Below are 22,816 nucleotides of genomic sequence, written 5' to 3' on the forward strand. Positions count from 1 at the left end.
TTAAACATTTGTTTACACTCAATCTGTAGTATCTGAAGTCACTTCAACACATGTTCAGTTAAATTTCACTCTGATTAAAATGTTGGCCTACATTATCCTAAAGGCCAGAAGCAGATTGCTGTACTTTACCTTGTATTCAGCCATTTTAGGCTCAGTTATGATGACCACCAGAACTGGGTGCTAACTCAAAGTCCGGTGTGAGAGGGTGACCGGGCGTTTTCCTGAAGAATTTTTCATTTTGCTAGGTGTGATGTTTACAGCTTCATCATCAAATCCAGCGTAATAAAGAGCTGCTGCCCACATTTTTTTTTACAACCCTTTAAAATAGTCAATTTGGTTTTTTGTTGGCTGTGACATTAAAACGTGAACAGTGAGCGGGAGGTGTTTTAAAGGCCTTCGTGTCATTATTTCTACAGTGTTCCACGGTCAGGAAATAAACACAGTGGAAAATGACGTTTCTGATGTGGGCCTGAAACCTTTTTGAAGGCCAGGCGTTCAGAATGTAGTCAACCAGGAGCTGAAAGCTTTGCTGGAACATTTTTCTCCTCAGCTACACGTTCATCACCTCAAGCAGGCCTCAGGATAATAAATCCAGAATCTCTCTCCACAGGTCCAGTCCTCTGCTGCCACATCCAGAACATCTCTGGCTGCATTTGGCTCGACTTGAACGGCTCCCTTTAGGCTTGAGACAGAAACCAGCCTAAATCAAACATGTCCTCTGTGTGAGGTGATCACGAATGCAACACGGCTTTAAACATGACATGACTCTATTAAAAACCTGACCGCGCCTTACTGCGTTTTATATCGGCTGCAGTGTGTACACAGACGGCTCTCTCAGCCACGGAGGATTTATTCGTTACACATGAAGCTGTGTGAAAACGTCAGACACTGTTTATTTGGGAAATAAAGCATGTCACTGGTTACCACTAAGTTACATCCTGTCAGGATCTCATAACATATAAAAGTCAGCAATGAAATCCATCCGGTCCAGTCTGGAGTAAAGCTGGAAGGAAATAAGGAGGAGGAAGCTTTTACACAAAACATCAAAAATCTTCTTTATGATTTAAGCGATGGTCAGAACGGCCCGCTCCCTTTTCCTCCTTCTCTTCTTCTTCTCCTCCAGTTGGCCCGTGGCATCAGCAAAGAACATCACATCCTCTTTGCTCTCGATCTCTCGTTGGAGGAACTGGAGGGCTGCGCTGTTGAAGCCTAGCACATCCTGAAGCAAATAAATGATGGAAATCAAACATGTTGCAGAGAAACAACTCTATGCAAATGGTAAATACTGATAAATATGTCGAGTAGTTAAGTGGTGATCCGCTTTAAACTCCATGGCAATGAGACATGAGGTCTTTTTTCAAATGGAAAGGTTTAAAAAGCTGGAATACTCTGGAAGGGTTGTAAAGGCTCTACCTTTAATTTGTATTGTGAGCATAATGTTTTCTTTTTTGTGGCGTTAAAGGCAATTATTTGCTATTTCTTTTGTCACTTTTTACCAAGAAATTCCATACTGTAGTTTTATCATTATGAAGATTTAAATTATTGAATTAAGTGCTGATAAAATTGTTATTTCTGTAATTAGACTTGGAGCACATGGTGGATCAAAAAGATTGATGGACTGCAGGGTATATAAATATCAAAAGATTGGACTGTTATCCTTGTGTTATGTCTTCAAAATGTTAACAAAATATCTTAATTTAAAACAGCCCCGCAAATCCTGAAACAGAAGAGAAGCCGATGAAATAAAACAAGGTTACTGAGATCAAGTGTGCTGCTCTAAACCCAGAGGCTGCTTTTCTATGCAGATGATAACTTACTCTGATTTGGCACACTTTGGAGAACGTACTGGTCTTTAGCTCGTCGATGACGGACACCAACATCTGGTTACTAGTGATCTGACCAAAATGGATCCTGAAAGGAGACAATGCTGTTCAAAACCAAAACAATCAACAGCAGCTGCAATCACAACTACATCTGAATTAATGCTTCCATAAATCCAGTGGAAAAACATCATTCAGATTCCCACTATTTATATTTCCTTTGAAAAAGTAATGCTGTCTGCACTATTAGATTTATGAATCAAATTTGATAATAATCATTCAGATTTATCACTTTACCAAATTAATTACATCAATTGAAAAATGACACACTGAATGAGCACACATACTGGCTGGCTATATACAGGTCCTTCTCAAAATATTAGCATATTGTGATAAAGTTCATTATTTTCTATAATGTCATGATGAAAATTTAACATTCATATATTTTAGATTCATTGCACACTAACTGAAATATTTCAGGTCTTTTATTGTCTTAATATGGATGATTGTGGCATACAGCTCATGAAAACCCAAAATTCCTATCTCACAAAATTAGCATATTTCATCCGACCAATAAAAGAAAAGTGTTTTTAATACAAAAAACGTCAACCTTCAAATAATCATGTACAGTTATGCACTCAATACTTGGTCGGGAATCCTTTTGCAGAAATGACTGCTTCAATGCGGCGTGGCATGGAGGCAATCAGCCTGTGGCACTGCTGAGGTCTTATGGAGGCCCAGGATGCTTCGATAGCGGCCTTTAGCTCATCCAGAGTGTTGGGTCTTGAGTCTCTCAACGTTCTCTTCACAATATCCTACAGATTCTCTATGGGGTTCAGGTCAGGAGAGTTGGCAGGCCAATTGAGCACAGTGATACCATGGTCAGTAAACCATTTACCAGTGGTTTTGGCACTGTGAGCAGGTGCCAGGTCGTGCTGAAAAATGAAATCTTCATCTCCATAAAGCTTTTCAGTAGATGGAAGCATGAAGTGCTCCAAAATCTCCTGATAGCTAGCTGCATTGACCCTGCCCTTGATAAAACACAGTGGACCAACACCAGCAGCTGACACGGCACCCCAGACCATCACTGACTGTGGGTACTTGACACTGGACTTCTGGCATTTTGGCATTTCCTTCTCCCCAGTCTTCCTCCAGACTCTGGCACCTTGATTTCCGAATGACATGCAGAATTTGCTTTCATCCGAAAAAAGTACTTTGGACCACTGAGCAACAGTCCAGTGCTGCTTCTCTGTAGCCCAGGTCAGGCGCTTCTGCCGCTGTTTCTGGTTCAAAAGTGGCTTGACCTGGGGAATGCGGCACCTGTAGCCCATTTCCTGCACACGCCTGTGCACGGTGGCTCTGGATGTTTCTACTCCAGACTCAGTCCACTGCTTCCGCAGGTCCCCCGAGGTCTGGAATCGGCCCTTCTCCACAATCTTCCTCAGGGTCCGGTCACCTCTTCTCGTTGTGCAGCGTTTTCTGCCACACTTTTTCCTTCCCACAGACTTCCCACTGAGGTGCCTTGATACAGCACTCTGGGAACAGCCTATTCCTTCAGAAATGTCTTTCTGTGTCTTACCCTCTTGCTTGAGGGTGTCAATAGTGGCCTTCTGGACAGCAGTCAGGTCGGCAGTCTTACCCATGATTGGGGTTTTGAGTGATGAACCAGGCTGGGAGTTTTAAAGGCCTCAGGAATCTTTTGCAGGTGTTTAGAGTTAACTCGTTGATTCAGATGATTAGGTTCATAGCTCGTTTAGAGACCCTTTTAATGATATGCTAATTTTGTGAGATAGGAATTTTGGGTTTTCATGAGCTGTATGCCAAAATCATCCGTATTAAGACAATAAAAGACCTGAAATATTTCAGTTAGTGTGCAATGAATCTAAAATATATGAATGTTAAATTTTCATCATGACATTATGGAAAATAATGAACTTTATCACAATATGCTAATATTTTGAGAAGGACCTGTATAACAAGCCTTTTTTAAAGTCCGCACCGCAGAAGATCTAGACAGATTCATGTAAAAATGTGGAATATTGTAAAAATAATAATAGTTAATAATTACAATATATAATAACATTTATTATATATATAATTATTCATGAAAAACTGAAAGACCAACAGAAAGTTGCTGAGTTATTAATGAAGAACACGTTAAAGGATTATAAGAACGTTTGGCTGCTTGGAAGCAAATATATCTACATGTAATAAGATCTCCAGCATAAATAAATACAACAAAAACAATACTTGAATAGCTGTGAAAACAAATGAAGTTACAAGTAAAAACAGTGAGCTAAGTCAATGTCTACAAAAATAACTAATGCATTATAAAAAGCATAAATTCATACATTTGCTTTCTTGTTTTCTCAGCCATAAAGAGTTAAAAGTCTTACTTGAGCAGGAAAAACAGGCAGCGGCAGACGAGCTCCACCTCCAGGCCCTGCTGGACGTAGCTGCTGAACAGCTTCAGCAGCTCAGGGATGTAAGGAAACGGCAGCACCAGCAGAGAAACCTCCAGCTCACTAATGATCGCAGCAGAACAAAAAAAAAACAAAAAAAACACTGAGTATATTTAAATACACAGACGAAACGCAGAGGAAGGTTTGTTTTGTCTTCTTCTGTTCAGTTCTTACCTCGATCTGACTTTCTTTATGACATCTAAAATATAGCGGGACGGCTGCAAGAGGGACAGTGACACACAGAGTGAGATAAAGGTTACTAACAACATATTAATAGTTGTTTCTGCATTAATGATATGTTTAAGGGATAAACGTTCACTTTTATGAGTTGCTTCACTTACAGTAACATTTCCCGAAGCCACCAGGATAGGATTGGGTTTTGGAGGAGGCAACTGAAAAACAAGCCAATTTCAGGTCAAGTGTCGAAATATTCAGATGTTTTTACAGTCCGGTTAGGGCTGAATGAAACAGAATGTGTGACGATGTGACACGGTACATCTCAAAAAGGATGAAGAGCTACAGCCGAAACATGCTTATACCTCTTTGCCAGCTTTCTCACAGAGATACCTGTGGTCCTCCAGCTTCCTGGTTTCTTCTCTGTAAAGCTCCAGAGCCTCCATGATTCGCTCGGCCTGCAAACAAATCGCAGAGGCAGTGGTCCATAATTACAGGGCGCACAAAGCCTGCTTAGTTTTGCCATATTTATCCATGGGTGACTGATCAGACGGATTCCATTTGTGACCCAAATAATTCAGCCAATCACATTTGAGTACCTCAGTGAGAATTTTAGCATTAAACAAAAATAAAAAAATCAACATTTTCCAGAAGAATAAGAAAATAGAACAAAAACAAAAATCAGACAAAATCAAACAGAAAAAAAATATTGAGCATTAGTTAAATGCTAAAAGTCCACTTTAATAATTTATTTAACCCATATTGCTGATTTTAATATATTTAAGTCATTTTTTTAAATCACGTGTTAAGTTTTATATTTTAAACCATTTTTTTGGGAAATCCATTTCCAAAAAAAATGATTTGATTACTCTATTTGTATTTCAATATTTTTGGTAATTTTATAAATGAAAACATCACATATTAAACATCTTTTTAAAAAAGCTCAACTAGGGTTCTTTTATAGAAAATAATTCATGTTCTTTATTTAACATGAATAAAATGACTTGTTGGAGCTTTGATTATTTATATGAACTCTCCTGTTGGCTCTTTTCAAATGTTACATTGGGTTTATTATGGAGCACCGAGGTTTATCACTGCACTTTATACTATCAGGTTGAATGGCTTCAATGTCTACAGGCAACCTGAGTGTAATACAAGCCTGTGAGCGGAGGCTGTAGACTTCGAAGGTTAGATACACAGTCTTCCTTCAGTTCATACATAACTTGGGGAAAAAGGTATTTCCCTACAATGGTCGTTTTACTTGGAACTATCTACAGCAGGACCTGCATGTGAGCAGCTTCGATGAACTGAGGGGTTTTAAACATATTCAAAAGAAAAATGGAGAAAGCATCACTAGATGGATGTTCCTGTTTTGTTATATTGCTACTTTTTTGTTTTGTTGTATTGTTCAGTTAATTTGCTGCATGAATTATCCTGACTATTTGTGTATAATTTATCTGTCTAACATTTTTTGTCTCTTATATATATTTAAAACAGGTTACTCTTAGAAATTAGACCCTGTGTCTAAGTGAGATTTACCTTTAGAAATAGAGGTGAAATAAAATGAAAATCTACATCTTCTTAACCATTACAATTTTATTTATCATTGTAAATGAATATTTTACATAGTCTACATTTTCAAGTGATATTAATGGGTTTCTTTTTGCCTATACTTCCTTTGCTTCCTTTCACTTTATATTTCCTTAAAAGTCTTTCTTCTTATATTTGAAACAAAACAAATAGATTAGATAAAGCGAGTTTTGTAACTATTTAGTTAGAGATCCCGATGCTAACAACACTGAACTGAAGACTTACAGCTTTTACGGTCTCGATGCTCTTCTTCACGGCTGGTGCTGCCTCTCCCTCCGTCTCTCCTGGTACCTGCAGACAGAGAAGCTCGGTGGCATCAAACAGCAACAAACAGGCTGAGCTGAGGGGTTTGCTACAAACTTGGGCTTTCTTTATGAAGCCTGACTTGACAACACTTAAAATCACACTAATATATAATCAGTACTACATCCTTGATCCTACATCTTAGTTTACAGTAGGTTCATTTGATGCTTTGTGTTTTATATATATGATTTACAGTAAGAATAAAAGGTTAGTTGTATAGGTTAGAAATAAATTGTAGAATATATTTTAACTTCACAGGGTCAAAGTGTATTAATTAAGGCAATCATGATTGTGTGAAGCAGGTAGTTTCTCTTTAGCAGCAAAAACAAATTGCTTAACGACATATATTGGACTGGCCAATACTCAGAACAATGAACAAGAAAGGTCCAAGGATCTCTGAAAATCCGAGAAGGCAGTCTATAGATTTACACAAGCTGGGAAACACGTTTGAAGCCATTTCTAAACAAGTGAAGATGCCAAGAGTTTGAAACAGGTGTACACAAGCACACATTTGGATTTGTCAGCAGTACGCTGAGGTCTGAAAGAAGAGCCAAACTGTCACCATCAGATGAAAGGAAATTGATTAGGGTGTTCAAGAACAACCACAGGGATTATGCAGAGTCAAGATTTATTTATTGTAGACGCTTCTTTTCAAGTGGTCAAACCTCCATCTCCTGGAAGCAAAGGACTCTTTTGTTTCACACTTCTCTTCCACATCTGCCCCACTGAGGGCTTGACCTGACATACCAACGACCCCTTACCCTGCATATGTACTTGGGACAAAAGCCTACTTCAGCTGCCTCTATGGGTGAGGACAACTGCTTTTAAGCCTGAAGTCCTCAAAAAGATTCCCTGATCAAAATCTGTCTGCATGGGTTGCAGAAGAAGAGAAGAGAAAGAAGGAAGGAAGGAAGGAGCAGAAACAGAAACAGAAAGAAACAGTAGAAGAAGAAATAAAAGAACCACTTTTCTTTTCACCAGCATGGAACACCTCCCCCTGGTGGGAGCTATGAATGGATTGGAGATAAAAAGTTGGAGCTGACCAGATTTCTTCATCAAAGATCACAAAGATGACCCACCATGGACCACGACCAAGGACCGGGCATAGCTTAGCACACAGATCACAGTTGAGTATAAACAGCTAGTAGGTTTAGATTTGATTTATCTGAATGTTTCTGGATTTAACATTAAGGTTGTTTTTTTCTAATGGTATTAGTTGTATTTGGGATGGGGTCTTTGCATGCCATTCAATCCATGCTGGATCGATGTCAGACCTCCGTTTCTTCCGCTTGTTAAGCCCTCCAACAGCAGAAATGACTTCCTTGTCTATGACTGACGCAGTGCTACTATTGGCTGCAGGCCCGTCATGTTGCTCCTCACCATTAGTGGAATGACGTCACCCGATTTGTGCTTAGCAGCTAACGGGAAGAGCGCCGTGATATGACGCCGTTTATACCCACCCTTCGAAGCTGACATGATTTTAGAAAGCTTTACTGTTAGTGGTCGCAGAGGGTCATAGGGTGAAAGGACGTGGGAACAGACTCAGCGCAGGCGCAATAGCCGACACAAAAACCAAACAGATGTCAGTCACCATTACGCTAATTTCAGGGTAATGGTGACAACTTTCAGCATGGCGGCCCGCCACGCTCAAATGCACTAGCGAGAACCCTGACATAAGTTTAGGATATTTGATTTCAAAGCGCTGCATAGTTGTGTACTTTAAAGAGTTGAGATAATAATAAGGTTATTATCTGAGGTTAATAATAAATTAACTAAGATCTGATTTTATGCAACCATAACAACCATACTCACCATATTGAGCTGCTTGAACTCAGCCATAATGTTGTTTTAGTTCAAATGAGTTCAACATGTAAAGTTTGGAAATGAAAAAAGGGTGAACTTACCACAGGTAAATTTTCTTTTGCCATGCTCTCCTCAAATTCTGCTTCTCTCTCCTTTAAATGCAAACTCAGTGTGAATACAGACACAAAGACACTGAATGCTTGGCCAATGTAATCCTGGCTCCCAGCTCACCATCTCCCGCTCCTCCTCCAGGATGATGGGCTCCCTGGTCCTCTCCCACAGACGCAGAGACTTATCGTGAGACGACGACACCAGGTGGTCTCCGTTTGGGCTGATGGCCAGACACCAAACCTCCCGATGATGACCCTGGGACGCAGACAGAGCAGATATCATCAGGCCTTAAGTGAGTTAGTCATAGCAAGGTAACTGCTTCAAAAGGGGAACAGAGAAGAGCGGCACCTCAAGAGTTTGAATGTGCTCAAACTTGTCAGCGTCCCACTGTTTGATCTTCTTGTCCTTCCCAGCGGTGAAGAACAAATGAGTCTTGGGGACAAACTGAAGAAACATGACACTGAGGAGAACAAACACGAAGTCAAGACAAGCAAAACTTTCAGAACTGCAAAGTTTTAATAAAGACAAAGACACAATGAGGTACACTGTGAGCAAAATAAACAGAGATGTAAATTGTGTAAAAAAAAAAAAAAAAAGAAAATTAAATGAAATACAGAAAAAACAAGGTATCATGATTAGGAAGAAACAAGCTGCGAGGTGAGAAGAAGGGGCAGCTGGTGTGAAATCCCAGGCCAGAGGAAAAAAACGTTGCTGTTCCAGTGAACGAATGACTGGTTATATTGTGTGTATGTTGGTGGCTACCTGTCATCATGAGCGAACAAAGATCTGTGGCAGTCGCCAAAATCCAAACCCCAGATCTTCACGTTCCTGTCAGCAGAGCCGGTGGCGATGATTGTGCTGTCCTGTTTAAAATAAGCAGTCAGAGTCTGACAGTCAAAGCAGGAAAATATCTTACTGGAATTAACCTTAGTTGTATACCTTCTTCTCTTTAACCCCATTAGATGATTGGCTAAGAGTTTGCCAGATATACACTGACATCAGACTTTTTGGTGTTTAAGTTTTGATGTTTTATTTCCTTTATTTACAGATCAATCCTAATTTTTCCCTCTGTTTTTTATTATTTTTGTCAGATCTTTGATTTAAAACAAAAAGGATCTTGTAGGGTAAACATTCATGGAATCCCAAACCCAGCGTTTCCTCTACCATTATCCAAGGGGGGCACCCCGCCCCTCCAACAGGATCACAGCATGTAGTAATAGTACATCTTCACTGTTAATGTCACTCATATTATTTTATCACGTCATGGGCGATTCTAGTCCCTGCATCGCCGCTACTCTACTTTCTAACAGCTGGACGAAAACACATTCCTCATACTCTGTGTCATCGACGCTGACACGCTGAGTTAGGTGAACATTTTACAGTTTTCTTTTTCCTTAGGAATGTTCTGTCAAATATGTAAAGAACTTAAACAGGCTACAGTCAGAGGAAACTATAGGTCTGGCCATTAAATAAATGTAGATGTACCCCCCCCACCCGGAACAAAATCCAAGGGAAAAAACTGCAAACCATCAGGCTAGAACTATCTGAAGAAAGTCCATTGATTTCTCAATCAATGGACTAAAACTCATGTTGAGGAGAACAAAAGGCAGAAGTCCAAAGTGTGTAAGCGTGGCCCTGAACAGTTTATGGTAAAGACATAGAAGAGTCACATGGATACAGCCAGTACCTTCGGCACTAAAGGAGGTGGAAGAAGAGCACCTGATCAACCATCAAGCTAGCACTTTACCATCTCTCTTGTAGGTCGGATGCAATCACCCAATCATTCTTAAAAACCAATATTAAAAACCAACATAGATTGTTTAACTCACATGTGTGATGTCCAGACAAAGTACAGGCAGCTTGTGTCCATAGAGAGACAAGAAGAACTGAAACAGAAACAAAGGTGGAGTTTAATTAGAAAGCAAAATTCATTTCCTCACTGATGATTGGCTGTGATGTCTCATGTATATGTGAAACGTACCTTTAGGGTGTCTGTGTAGAAGATCTTGACGGTGCAGTCTAATAAAGAGACAGCCAGCAGTCTGTGATCAGGAGAAAACTTCACACACAGAACATCTTCCTCCAGCTGCAGAGTTCGAGTGTGTTTCACCGTCAGCCGCCTGGATCACAAACACATAAATGTCTCTCCTTACAAACATCATTCAAAATTACAGAGATTCAATGATGCAGAATGAGGAGTGCCTATGAATTTCCATCACCTGAAAGAGTTATTATGGAGAAACAAATAAAACATATTTTAAATGAATACGACTCAGGTCCCTTAAAATGGCTTGAGAGGAAACCTGTATTCTAAGTGTAGGGGTAATATATTATCATTCAACATGGAACTAGGGGATCACTTACTTCTGGCCCGTCCCTTGGTCCTTGATGAGCTCAAACTCCCAGAACTTTACTGTCTTATCAGCACTTCCAGAGACAATTCCCCTCTGCAGGACACACAGAAAACCTTTAGAAAAGCCTGCAAATTATAGTGATTTACTATCAAATAATAGGGCAAATTTAGACAGAGGAGCTAAACTGATAGATAGGAACAGGTCTCTCTTGAAAATGAGAATTTATGTCTCAGTGAGATTTATCCTGTATAAATAAAGGTCTGGAAAGACTACAGATCAGGCTGGAGTTCTCCTGGGTGTCTGTTGTACCTGATCTGGGGCTAGGCACAGGGACCACACAGCTCCACTGTGGGCATCTACAGTTTCTAGAAGGCTTCCTGAGGCCAGCTCAAAGATCTGTAGCTTTCCACTCTGAAAAACAGAATCAGAGTTTTCAAGAAATCGGGGAAACTTTTTGACACGTTGAAGCTGACCATAATCTAACCTTGCCTGAGAGTTCAAATACCTTTGTTCCTAGGATTATCTGCCTGTCTCCGGGCACAAAGAGGGAGCAGAGGGCATATTCACACGCCATGGTGCGAATCACCTGCAGAGTTGACCTGTGACAGGCACACGAACCTCCAGTTAGAAGATAAATCCATAACATCCGACGAATGAGATCAGAGATAAGAACTTATTTCCAGGTTTTGCTGTCTGAGCTGCACCGTCACCTGTTCCAGACTTTAACTGTGTCTCCAGAGGCCGAGAGGACAGCCAGGCTGTCGGAGCTGAAGGCCAGCGTGCGGACGTCTGTGCGGTGACCGCCCAGCGTGAGGCGAGCCGTTTTATTGGCCGTCGGGTTTCTGTCGGAGGTCTTCAGGCTGTAGGTCTCAACAGTGTTGTTTTGAAGCAGCAGCGCTACCTTCAGCTCACCCCCTGCACAAGACTGGACATCCACCCACCTGAGAGAGGACAGAGAAACATACTGTGATGTGTTGGATAGCTGCTTTTTGAGCTCAGCTTAGTGGAGTCTAAATGTTTTGAAAATCATCACCTCTTCCCTTTGCCTTAGGATCCTGTTTGCTCCACACTAACCTGATCTTTGCAGAAGCCTTGATGTTTGTTAGTCTGATGATCTCGTCCTTCAGTGTCCTCTCCACCACTGGCTCCGCTGTCTGATCGCCTGAATCTTCCTGAGCTCTGCAGCAGAGGGCGGCAACACAGCAGGTTTCAGCGATCTGATCTCAGATACTGTATCTGAACAACCATTGCACTCACAGAAACAGGGTTAGCAGCTTTAAGTAAAAAGCCAGGATGCAGCCGTGAGTTGAATAACATATGTTATGGATATGGTTTCTGGAATACACAATATAAATTATTTATCATCTCATAACGCCGTTTAACTACATACGCATCAGTATTATTTTTGTTACAATGTAATATATTGCTGCTAAACAACATTTTCCCTAAAAGTCATCAAAAACTTTATTCAGTGGTGAAATTAGATTAAATGCCTAGAAAATGCAGCAACGAAGCCCCAAGATACATATCTAGTTTTCCCACCAGAAAACACTAAGATCTTTATTTAATTGTATCCCACTCCCTTTCATCTTTTAGAAAAGTCAGCCCATGACTGACACTTGGTCAATATAGAAAACTGAATTATCTGCTATGAAGCTGTCTAGAGGTGTTCCACATGGATCCATCTTTGCACCACTGTTGTTTACCCTTTCTAATAATGATCTTCCATCTGAATGTTTTAACGGTAGCATTTAAATGTGTACCATGATACTGTTATTTATACACATTGTCATTGGTGACTGAAAGGTTCTTTGGGTTAGTCTGTGTTTGTTGTAAGGGCTGCACTGGTCTGGAACTTTATTTTGGTGATTATTACAGAGCTGGACACTTATAGTTTATTTAAAACTAATTTCAAGTAATTATCCTCTACCTAGCTTTGTCAACGCCAACATCAAATTTGATATCATAGCAAATTTTTTCAGTTTTATTAACGTAGTAGAATATAGCTTACATAAGTTATAGTGCTATATGTTGCAAATGATTATAACCAACAGTAGTAATCGATATTACATTTAAAAATGTGTATTTTAAGAAGGGGGTTTAAATATTATATTTGGGACATATTATGTTATCATTTTGTTCATTTTTCAGGCATATTTATTCTAACTGCTTATTGAAGTGCTGTCCCTGTTAAACGAAACACATTTAACTAATGACAAAAGTCAGAAAGAATAGTTTAATTAGTTCCTTTCCCCTCACTTACATGAAAAACAAATACAGCTATTTAGAAAAAACTACCAGAATGCCTTGAGTGATGGTTCAGAAACAAGGAACAAGGCCCCCTACAAATCCAGCAAAAACTGTTTCTACCTGCTCAGTACCAAAAGCTATTGGCTGCCCAAAGCACTGCTAGAAGTTATGACATCATCATCTTATTTGTATAATTTGCATTTAATTGTGCTGGATGCTGTACAGGAGGGCAAATAATATTTTAAACTTGATTTATTTTTAGGTTTTTTTTGGTTTATTTTCCTTTTTAGTAGTTTTAGTTCTAACTTCTACACTTCGGAGCAAACATGTCACACTAAAATGGGAAACTTTAACGTTATGTATAAACTGTGCATTATTAATCTGTATTAACAGGAAAACATGTCCAATAGCGATGTGAGAAAAGGGCTCAACAGCTTTGAAGTGATTAGCCAGCATGTTGGATTCATTTCTGTATGCAGAGGAGTGAACATCACCTGTCCCCGGCAGCACCGGCCTGTGGTGCGGACTCCTAAACAATACCTTAGGTGCCATTTTAAAGACTAAAATGAACGCATGAGTATCACCTGAGTTCCAGTCCTCTAGTTTATCCTGAGATAAAACTCATCAAGAGTATTTATTTTTATCCCCAATACAAACAGGATAATACTTGCAAATAAACTGACACTGGAAACAGAAAACATGTCAACCTTTCAAAGAAACTAATCACAGCAACATGTCTCATCTGAGCTTACTTGGTTGCCTTCTTCTTGGCTTTCTTCAGCTTCTTAATCATTTTTCTCTGTACTTCCTCCTCTGATAGCACCGTGAAGACTTCCAGAACTGCATCATTCCCCTGATCCAGATGGGAGAGATAAGTTATTTATTTTCAATACAGAAAATATAAACCATAAATGCACTAAAGGGCAGGTTTCTCCCACATTTTACAGGTACAAATTCCAGACTTAGCACCTTAGTATATAAAATGCTAAAGTTGTTTGAAATACGTTGGAAAGGGATGGAAACTGAAGTCCAATTCCTGGTTTGTACTCACAAACCTGGCCATTAAAGCTGATTCTGATTCATTACAGATTTATGGCAAATATTTCTACATCAGGCAGGTTTTAAATATGTAACAGAAAGAAAGAAAGAAAGAAAGAAAGACAGACAGACAGAAACAAAGAAAGAAAGAAAGAACGAAAGAACAATTGAGTGTAGGACACAAGGAACGAAGTACAAAAGGAAAGAGAGACAAGATGCAAGGGATGGAAGGCAAGGAAGAACACAGTGAAAGAAGGACTGTGTTCTATCAAAGGAAAGGTCCTCTTCCTTTCCAAAGAAAGGAGGTCATGTGGAGGTCAAGGTAGAAAGGACACAGGGGAGAAAGTAAGAAAGGAAGGAGTCAAGCAGGGATGGAAGGAAGGGAAGAATGAAGGACACAATGGAAGAAAACACACAAGGAAGGGACAAATGTAGGGCAAAAGAAAGGAAGGACAGAGCAGAGGTAAGGAAAGAAGGCTGGGCTCAATGAAGGAGGGAAGAAAGGAACAAAGGACACAAGGGTATGAAGGGATAAAAGACACGAGGAAGAACAAAAAGAATGGAGATAATGCACAAGTCTGGAAATATAAAGATTTTTCCATGTCCTTGTTTTCCATACTTTTCCAGACTGGTAATGTTAAAGACTTCTCCCCAGAGCCAATGACATTTTATTAAAACCACACAACAGAATGTCAAATTGTGAAAGAAAGAACAAGATGTCTTTGGTAAGTGAAAAATAAATAGCTTACGGACATTTCAGAGACCAAAGGACCATTTAGAGGGAACTGAAGAGCGCTTCACTCACATGGCAGGCGATTATTCTGGCCCTGGTGTCTGCTGTCACTGAGACGACTCGATCTCTGGCTTCTCTCAGGATGGAGCCGGCCTTCTTACAACTCAGGATGCGCTGACGAGGAACGAAAAGCAGACAAAACCTCAGTTACAGCCATGCAGAAGAACTTCCTGCGTATAAATGTGACGACATTTAGGTACCAGACATTCTTTCTTAGAATCACATGTTCTGGTGAAAAGATGGACCTATCTTTTAAATATTTAACCAGTGTTTTTCACATTAAGAACACGCTACAGTGCATATCCTGGAAATCTTTTCCCCTTTTGTGACGTTACAACCACAAACCTAGGAGCTTTTTATCGGACTTCTGTGTGACTGACCGTCTCAAATTAGTTCACCGTTTGCAGGACACTCCATTAAGAACCTCTGTACCTCTTCCAAGGTCTCCTCTTCTTTGTCACCGCTTTCATCATCATCATTTTCATCCAACAGAGTTTTCCCCTTCTTTACTCTGGGCTCACCCTCAGCTTTTTCCTGAGCAGGATGCAAGAAGACAGACAGAATGAGTCGGGGAGAATACGTGGCTAATGAGCTGGAAAATGGCACTCAGCACTGACGGGTTCTGCTTCATTTATGAGCTGATGCAGACCACTACCAAGCGAAAGCAAATATGACCTAAAACGTGGCATCTTCAAAGAGAAGAACGGCCCAAAACCCTGTCACAGTTTCAGGGTTCTGAGAAAATATCCAGACTCCTGTTTTTTCTTAAACATTCAGCAGATGGAAAGTTGTGTTTACTCGTTTCTCTCTGCATCGTTTGGACACCAGAATATTATATTAGGGATCCGCTGCGCTCTTCCTCACCTCCTCCAGGTAGCTGATGTCCCAGGCCCGGAGCTCGCTGTCGGCTGATCCCGTCAGCAGCTTCTTCTCCTTGTTCAACAGAACCATTCCCCACACCTGAGGGAAAGTCCACAGCGTTACACTTAATCCTTGTACAGGAAAGACACAGCAGAGCTTAACCTGTCTACTGGTGAGTTAGCTCCAGCGGCTTGAATAGTCTTTATTTGGATCAGCGCCGAGAATTAAAACGTGTTTCCCAAGTGCTGGTCCGAGCCCGGTTTGCTGTGTGTGCTGTACTAAAACAGAGATTCTCTTCCTGGATGTGTTCTTTGATTTTTTTGTCACACAAGGAATCAGATTGTTTGAGGTGTTGCCTTAAAATTAATCCACTAAAATGTGACTCCATTCAACTCAGATGTGGCAAATTAACCTATCAGAAGCTTACAAAGCCGTGACATCATCATCCAGGCTTTGACCAAATTTGTTTAAAGACATAATACCGCGACCCGGTCCTGGATAAGCGGAAGACGACGAACGAACGAACATAATAATGTTCCTGCATGTAAACTTCTGACTTTGAAGAAAGCAATAAAAACATCTCATTAAAAATCGTTTGAATTTCTGGTTTTAGCCACAGCACTGTCTACTGCTTTTTATAAACACAATATCTTCTTTCTTTTAGAATTTAAGTCACTTTAATATCATTATAATGTGAAATGCTTAGACGGAAAGGCCTCCTCTATACATGTGAGTTAACTGAAATACTGTATGTAGCGTAAGAAGCTCTCACCTCACTGCGATGGCCAACCATAGTCTTAAAGCAGTGCTGTGTGTCCAGATCCCACCACTTCACAAAACTGTCCTTGGAGCTGTAGAGCAGCAGAGGTCACACATAAACACACAGTATTACAAAGGCTGTGAGACAGTCTCTATTCACATTATTAGAACGTGCACAACTAGAAGGTAAAACCCAAACAGAAGTAAAAACCACACCACTGTTCCACGTGCATGTACACAGTGCTGAGCCACATTTTTAAATAGACTCTAATTTCTTTGTGTTCTCTCGGTCGAGCAGCCAGACTTTCTGGTTTTAATCAGCATGGATTATAACAATGTTTCCAGGGCCTTTAGAAGAGAAACAGGCCCACAGCATCACAGATACTCCACCGTACTTAACAGTGGGCAAGAGGTGCTTTTCCACATGCTTACTCTTTATGCGATTTATGCCACACCGTCCTGGATCGTTCGCTCAATCTTACCCCCATCTGATCAAAGAACGCAGCCCCCAGTACAGTTGACCAAAGTGTCTTTTTTTGTGATGGCAGAACACCACAAGCTTTCTTCCTGGCATTCCTTAAACAATCATGTAGGTATTTCCTGATGGCTGTTGTAGCATCTTGGTGAACACAACATGGAACTCAAGCCAGCAGTTCTCTTTTACTGTTACTAGAACATTAAACTTCCAGCGGCAGATCTGCGCCACGATCATTCAGGTGAGCCTCAGCGAGGGACGGGAGGGGCTGAGGGTCCGCCTTTCCACAGCTCTGCTTAGTGAAGTTGTCTTCCCACTTCGGGAGATGAAAACGCCTCAGTTTATATGAACGTTGACGTAAATGAGTATCTTTAAATTAGTAATTTTTTTAATATGAATGAAACCAAAATGATTATTTTAACAACCCCACTTCCCACTGGACAAAGTAAATAACACTTTTATGACGCCTAGAAAAGACTCAGAGCTCAGTAGCGTTTATAGAGCAAACGCCAACAGCCTTTTAACCACTAGATGCCACACAGAAGACATTTTGTTCCACCTGCATCAGGACCCAATTGATCATTTGAGGGTATCAGGTTCAAGGCGTGTTACCTTGTGACCAGGAGGTTCTTGTCTTTAAGGAACAAGGCCTGTGTGATGAGGTCCTTATGTCCCCTCAGTCTGTACAGTCCACACTCATTGATGATGTCCCACACGATCACATCGGTGTCCTGAAGAGAGAGAGACAAGCTGCAACTAAACAAGACTCCGGATTTGTTGCTGAGAAAAGGGAAGTTGTAAGAGTTACATGTTGCCATGTTACAACCACAAATCTTAATGTGTGTTACTGGGATTTGATGGGATAAACCAACACAATGTATGGTATGACTGTGAAGTGGAGGTATAACGAGACAGCTTCGAACATCTAGAGCAGGGGTGTCCAAAGTGTGGCACGGAAGCCATTTGCAGCCCCTGGACTGATTTTTTGCGCGCCCCCCGACTGAAAGTCAAGAATGACACTCGTTTGGTTCGGCAGCAAAGGTGGTTGATCCAGATGAAGAATTTCTTATTTTTATTGAGGGCAAAATTACTACTGATGAAATTAAATGTTAGGACAACACAAAGTATTCGTCCTTTAATAATCACCACAAGCAAAGTAACTAGGACCCCATCTATGCAGTGACTTTTACTAAGAAACAAGGAATTAATACAGGAAGCTTTTTTCAAACAAAGTGACACAAATCCGGCTCTTACTGCTGATAATAAATGATTTGGGTGTTTTTTAACAATTATGCTAAAAGGAATTAGCAAACTGGGCACTTTTATTTTAATAAGATCAACAATAATTTACATATCTCTTTACTACACAAATTCTGACTACTTTATTTGTTTTATAAAAATATTCCAGCCTTAGTTTATTGTTGAGCTAGCAAAAAAAAAAAAACAACAACAATATAATCTTCAGTGATTTTAGTTTTTAAGATTATTACTTTTTTTGGCCCATGAGTTGGACCATTCTAACAGGCAAATATCACTAGATCAAATAAGAACAACTCATTGTAGCTCCGGCTGTGTTTTTATGGTTGTTGTCCTACAGGAAGGTGACCTCTGCTCCAGCCTCAAGTCTTTCACAGCCTCTGACAGGTTTTCTTCCAGGATTGCTGTGTATTTGACCCGATCCACATCTCAATCAACCCCCTGGTATCCCTGCCTCTGCTGAAGAAAAGCCACCCCAAAGAATGATACTGCCGCCACCGTGTTTCAGTGTGGGGATAGTGTTTTCTTGGTGATGTGCAGTGTTACTGAAAAGCTGTTTTTATCCAAGTAAGGTGGGTGAATACAAATACACACCACTTCTCTTCCACTGCACAATTGAGCATGACTTTGTGATAATCACATTTAATCAACCACTGGTTCAAATGATCTCAGAGGCTGTCGACGTTACCTTGGAGCCAGTGACGAGCCGCGCTCCAAGGGCATCGTAGCTCATAACTGTGACACCAGACTTGTGTCCGTTGAAGGAGACGTTGCTCTCCCCGTTCAGCAGGTTGAAGATCCGCACCACACCATCCTCATAACCCACAGCGATGTGAACTCCATCAGGAGAAGGACAGAGGAAGCTCACCTCGTGCTTCTGGCCCTGCAGGATCAGGACCTGGGCAGAAAGATAGCAGCTATTTGAGGCAGCCAGTGGTCATTAAGCTGCTGTTATAACATTTTACTAGACAACTCATCAAAATCTGCCCAAACCTCCACTCTAAAGCCTCACCTTCTCTCCTTTTCGGACATCCCAGATGAAGACATGCTCGCAGGCAGCCACAGCAACGTAGCGGCCCTTTTCCCCTCCGCGACGTGTGACATACGTGATGTTGGCCCGCTGGCTGCCGATGACGCCGAAAACTGCGCTGGCAGCGTAGCGCAGGTACTGTTTGGTCAAACCCATGAACAGCGACCTGAGGTGGAGCTGGATCCTGCAGCACAAGAAGGTTTGTCTCACTCACGGTCCAAAGCCAAATGACTCGCCGCAATCAGCTGGGCTTTCATATATGGATAACCTTTAGGCAATTGGCATAATAAACTAAATCTGATCACATTGTATTATAACCAGGATGAAATTGAATGTATGTAATTACACTGGAATCTGTTTCTTTGACTGTATTGTATTGTATTGATTATATACCTCTGGATATGAATTAGATCCATTTCACTAGTTAAGTGTTATGAATAACTGGAATAGAATAGAATTTTTTACATATTCTTTTTTGCAAATTGGCTCCAGCTCAGTAGGAGAGCATCTGTAAACATCAATATCCAAGTCTCTGTATTAATAATCGTATGATTGTTATAGACGTTTATGTTCTCATTTATTCGACTGTTTAGGGGGTGGTTACCTGCGCAGTCGAGCCGGTAGCGTTTATGTAATTCAGTTGTTCATTGTTTGGGGAATATCTCCTTTCTCTCCGTCTTTCCAACATCTTCTCTGCTTAAGACACTCTTAGGCTCACTAAAAGTCCTCCTCACTATTCTTAACATCTCCTCACCTTAGGAGCTCTCTTAATGCCTATGGTGCTTTGTGAATAACTTTTATCTTACCGAGGGAGAATTTGAGAAATTCAAAGATTTTTTCTTAGAACGACGTCACTAGGAGCTACTTTTAGTCTTAGGATTCTATGTGAATAGGGGCCCAGATCTTTAAGGAAGAAAGGCAACTAGATAGCCTGGGGACGTAGAAAACCAGTGGAAGAAGGTGTTATGGTCTGATCAGACCAAAATCTGTCTTTGCCTACATGCGAATGGCTATATGTGGGTGGAAAACTACCACTGAACTTCATCCTGAACTATTAAAGGCTGGAACACTTAAGGTTGTGACAAAAGCTCATGTTCCAGCACGACGACACTAAACATAAAACCAGAGCTACAATGGAACGGTTTAGATCAGACCTAAACCCAAATAAGAATCTGCAAAAAAAAAAAAGAGTTAAAGATTGCTGTTCCAGGAAAATGTCCATCCAATCTAAGCTTGACCGATATTGCAAAGAGGAATAGCAGAAATTTTAGTCTCTAGATAGGTAACTGGGCAGTAGGCGGTTCTACAAAGTATCATTTTACAATTATTTAATACTCTGTGTTGGTCTTTCATATAGAACTTGTACTGCAAAACATGTTAGTTGCAGCATTATGCTGTGGGCAACTTAAAAAAAACTTCAAGGGGTGTGAATGTGTGTTTTAGGCACTGGTAGTGAAGCACTGGTGAGCAATTTTCTCATTAGAATAAAGTGATTTAAAAGGTTTTTTTTTTCCTTATACAGTTTAGACAGTATTATATAAAAAATAAACCTTAGTATGGCTTTTAATAAAATAAACATACAGCAACACATGGTCAAAAACATTCAAAACAGGCAAAACGTGAATCCCACGTTTGGTTTCCATGTTGACCTACCTACGGAAAGTTTTCTACCACTGAGCTTCCTGAGCGTTAGTTTCAATGTTGCACAGTTCAGGCTATTCCTACTATAATATATTTCATGTTCTATTACGTCCCTGTAGTTGATTTAAATCATCATGGTATGGGTGGTTTGTTTTGCTGCATAGGACAAGCCCTATGTGTGGAATTTGGCTTAAAACAACCCCCAGGCCCCTTAAACTCCGCCCGCGCAGATGCCCAGAGTACAACAAATCGAATGCACCTTTACGGAGCAGTCTGTGCTCCTGTAACCACGTGGCGGTGCTCTCGTTTAAACGGGCTTATAGGAAACAACTGAAACTTATAATTATGTAAATCAGTGCTGCAGACAACGCTGACATCGGTTATAATTATAACGTGTTTGCGTGGAGTCAGTGTGTGTTCTTACCTCTGAAATGCGGCGCAGAGCTGCTAAGCTGTTTTCTTCCTGGAGCTGCTGTTTTTTGAATCAGACCTAACAGATCGATCCCACATCGATTTACAAACACTCTAAATGCTCATTTTTAGTCATCTCTCTTTCACTTATCTGGTAAAATATAAATGAATAAATATGACAGAACACGTGGAATAATTATTCTAGTCATATTTTAAAGCAGCTATTAGGCATAAGTTATCGTGTTTGTGTGTTCTTATTAACCTCGATCTTTTGCTTTTGCCTGCGACACCCAGAACAAACTTTATGACGTTGATGTTGTGAGAAAATAAATGGAAATATTTATCCCGTGGCAGTTTTTGTGAACACTTTCGATTCGTGCGTAGTATCAGGCTTAAAGTCGAAGTTATGCTGCTCGAAGAAGTACGTTGCACTCCCGCAGGTCCCTGAACAACCACAGCGGAAGTGCTTGTGTCCACCAGTCAGCTGATTAACAACTGACCAACAGATGAGTCGAGTAAGCGACAAATAACATGAACAGTACCGGAAGTGTGTTTATAAACTGGACACAATAAAAGCGACAGAGAAAAGGCAGATTTGGAGATTGCAGCTATCTATCTGTCACAAATTACCCCCGAAACCCATGTCAATCTACTCTGCATCTGCCCTCTCTTCTTCATCTCTGCTGTGGGCTCGCCCTTTATTTGGGTTGGGTGACTCCAAGTACTTGAACTCATGCACCTTACGTACCTCTACGTCTGTAGCAGCGTCTCTTTCCCACATGGCTCTCAATCTTTTACGCACATTTTTTCATTCTTGCTTAAACCGGCTTTTATTTCTCTTCTGTCCTAAACATAGCCCCCACACTACAGACATTGTCTACAGACATTCATTGCCCTTTCTATACTAGCCATGACCAGTATCCTGAAGGTTTTAAAAGATTACAGTCTCAAAACCACTAAAAGTCTCCTTCATGCAATTTCTTTGGTTTAACGTCCTTTAAATGAGAAGCTAGGAAAAAAAGAACATAATGCTTTGCTGCCTCTTCTCTACCTTTGGTTGTGCACTTCTTGTCAGCTGGCAGAAACAAGTCTTTTATACTATTTTGTTAAAATATTACATAACCAGCTAATATTTGCTTGCAGTTTGCAGGTTCTCCCCATGAATGATGAATTCTTTCCGGATACTCCAGCTTCCTCCCATAGTCCAAAAACATGACTGTTAGGTACATTGGTCTCTCTAAATTGGTTGTTTGTCCTGTGTGTTTCTGTGTTGCCCTGCGATGGATTGGCGACCTGTCCAGGGTGTACCCTGCCTCTCATCCATAGACCGCTGAAGATTGGCACCAGCTTCCCTGTGACCGTTTATTAAAGAAGCAGTTGTAGAAAATGGATGGATGGATATTTGCTTGCCCAATGATAAAAATGGATTCTAATCTGTGCAATGATAACTGAAAACTACAACTGAGTTCAGGACTTGTTTAACATATATTTTTGATGTAACTATAAATAATATTTAAAAACTATTTAGTAAATGTTACAGATTGCATTAATATAGCAGTGATAATAATACGTTAGCCTACATTAGCAGAATTAGAAATAACTGTTGCTTTTCTTTAATCAAAAAATATTCAAGATTATGTGATACGTTTTGGTTTTGCATTTTTCAGTAAATATCTGTAAAACT

General features: G+C 40.4%; 1 protein-coding gene across 1 annotated transcript; it reads right to left on the minus strand.

Annotated features, from left to right (window-relative positions):
- Positions 1 to 869: 869 nt before the first annotated feature.
- On the minus strand, positions 870 to 21,578 carry wdr3 (WD repeat domain 3). The gene is made up of 28 exons (XM_047371054.1): positions 21,395 to 21,578; positions 21,146 to 21,211; positions 19,063 to 19,264; positions 18,739 to 18,948; positions 17,406 to 17,524; positions 16,332 to 16,410; positions 15,563 to 15,658; positions 15,131 to 15,232; positions 14,711 to 14,812; positions 13,620 to 13,720; positions 11,692 to 11,796; positions 11,328 to 11,558; positions 11,123 to 11,216; positions 10,927 to 11,028; positions 10,628 to 10,710; positions 10,245 to 10,383; positions 10,093 to 10,149; positions 9,026 to 9,126; positions 8,612 to 8,723; positions 8,384 to 8,518; positions 8,254 to 8,304; positions 6,272 to 6,337; positions 4,822 to 4,914; positions 4,624 to 4,674; positions 4,457 to 4,500; positions 4,217 to 4,345; positions 1,818 to 1,911; positions 870 to 1,219 (listed from the first exon to the last, which is right to left on the minus strand). Exons 3-28 carry the CDS (start codon positions 19,234 to 19,236, stop codon positions 1,064 to 1,066), a joined length of 2,826 nt encoding a protein of 941 aa, XP_047227010.1. The 5' UTR covers positions 19,237 to 19,264; positions 21,146 to 21,211; positions 21,395 to 21,578; the 3' UTR covers positions 870 to 1,063.
- Positions 21,579 to 22,816: the final 1,238 nt, after the last annotated feature.

Source organism: Girardinichthys multiradiatus, chromosome 7 (genome assembly GCF_021462225.1).
Source record: "Girardinichthys multiradiatus isolate DD_20200921_A chromosome 7, DD_fGirMul_XY1, whole genome shotgun sequence".
Classification (NCBI taxonomy): domain Eukaryota; kingdom Metazoa; phylum Chordata; class Actinopteri; order Cyprinodontiformes; family Goodeidae; genus Girardinichthys; species Girardinichthys multiradiatus.

What these genes read in the sequence shown, in the direction of transcription:
- wdr3 (XM_047371054.1), bottom strand. Translation starts at nt 19,236, where the DNA reads ATGGGTTTGACCAAACAGTACCTGCGCTACGCTGCCAGCGCAGTTTTC. An exon ending in CCAGAATAATCGCCTGCCAT is followed by an intron (nt 13,721 to 14,710) that starts GTGAGTGAAGCG and finishes CATCTGGATCAG; the next exon opens with GGGAATGATGCAGTTCTGGA. An exon ending in TTTGTCTGGACATCACACAT is followed by an intron (nt 9,127 to 10,092) that starts GTGAGTTAAACA and finishes TATTTTAAACAG; the next exon opens with GACAGCACAATCATCGCCAC.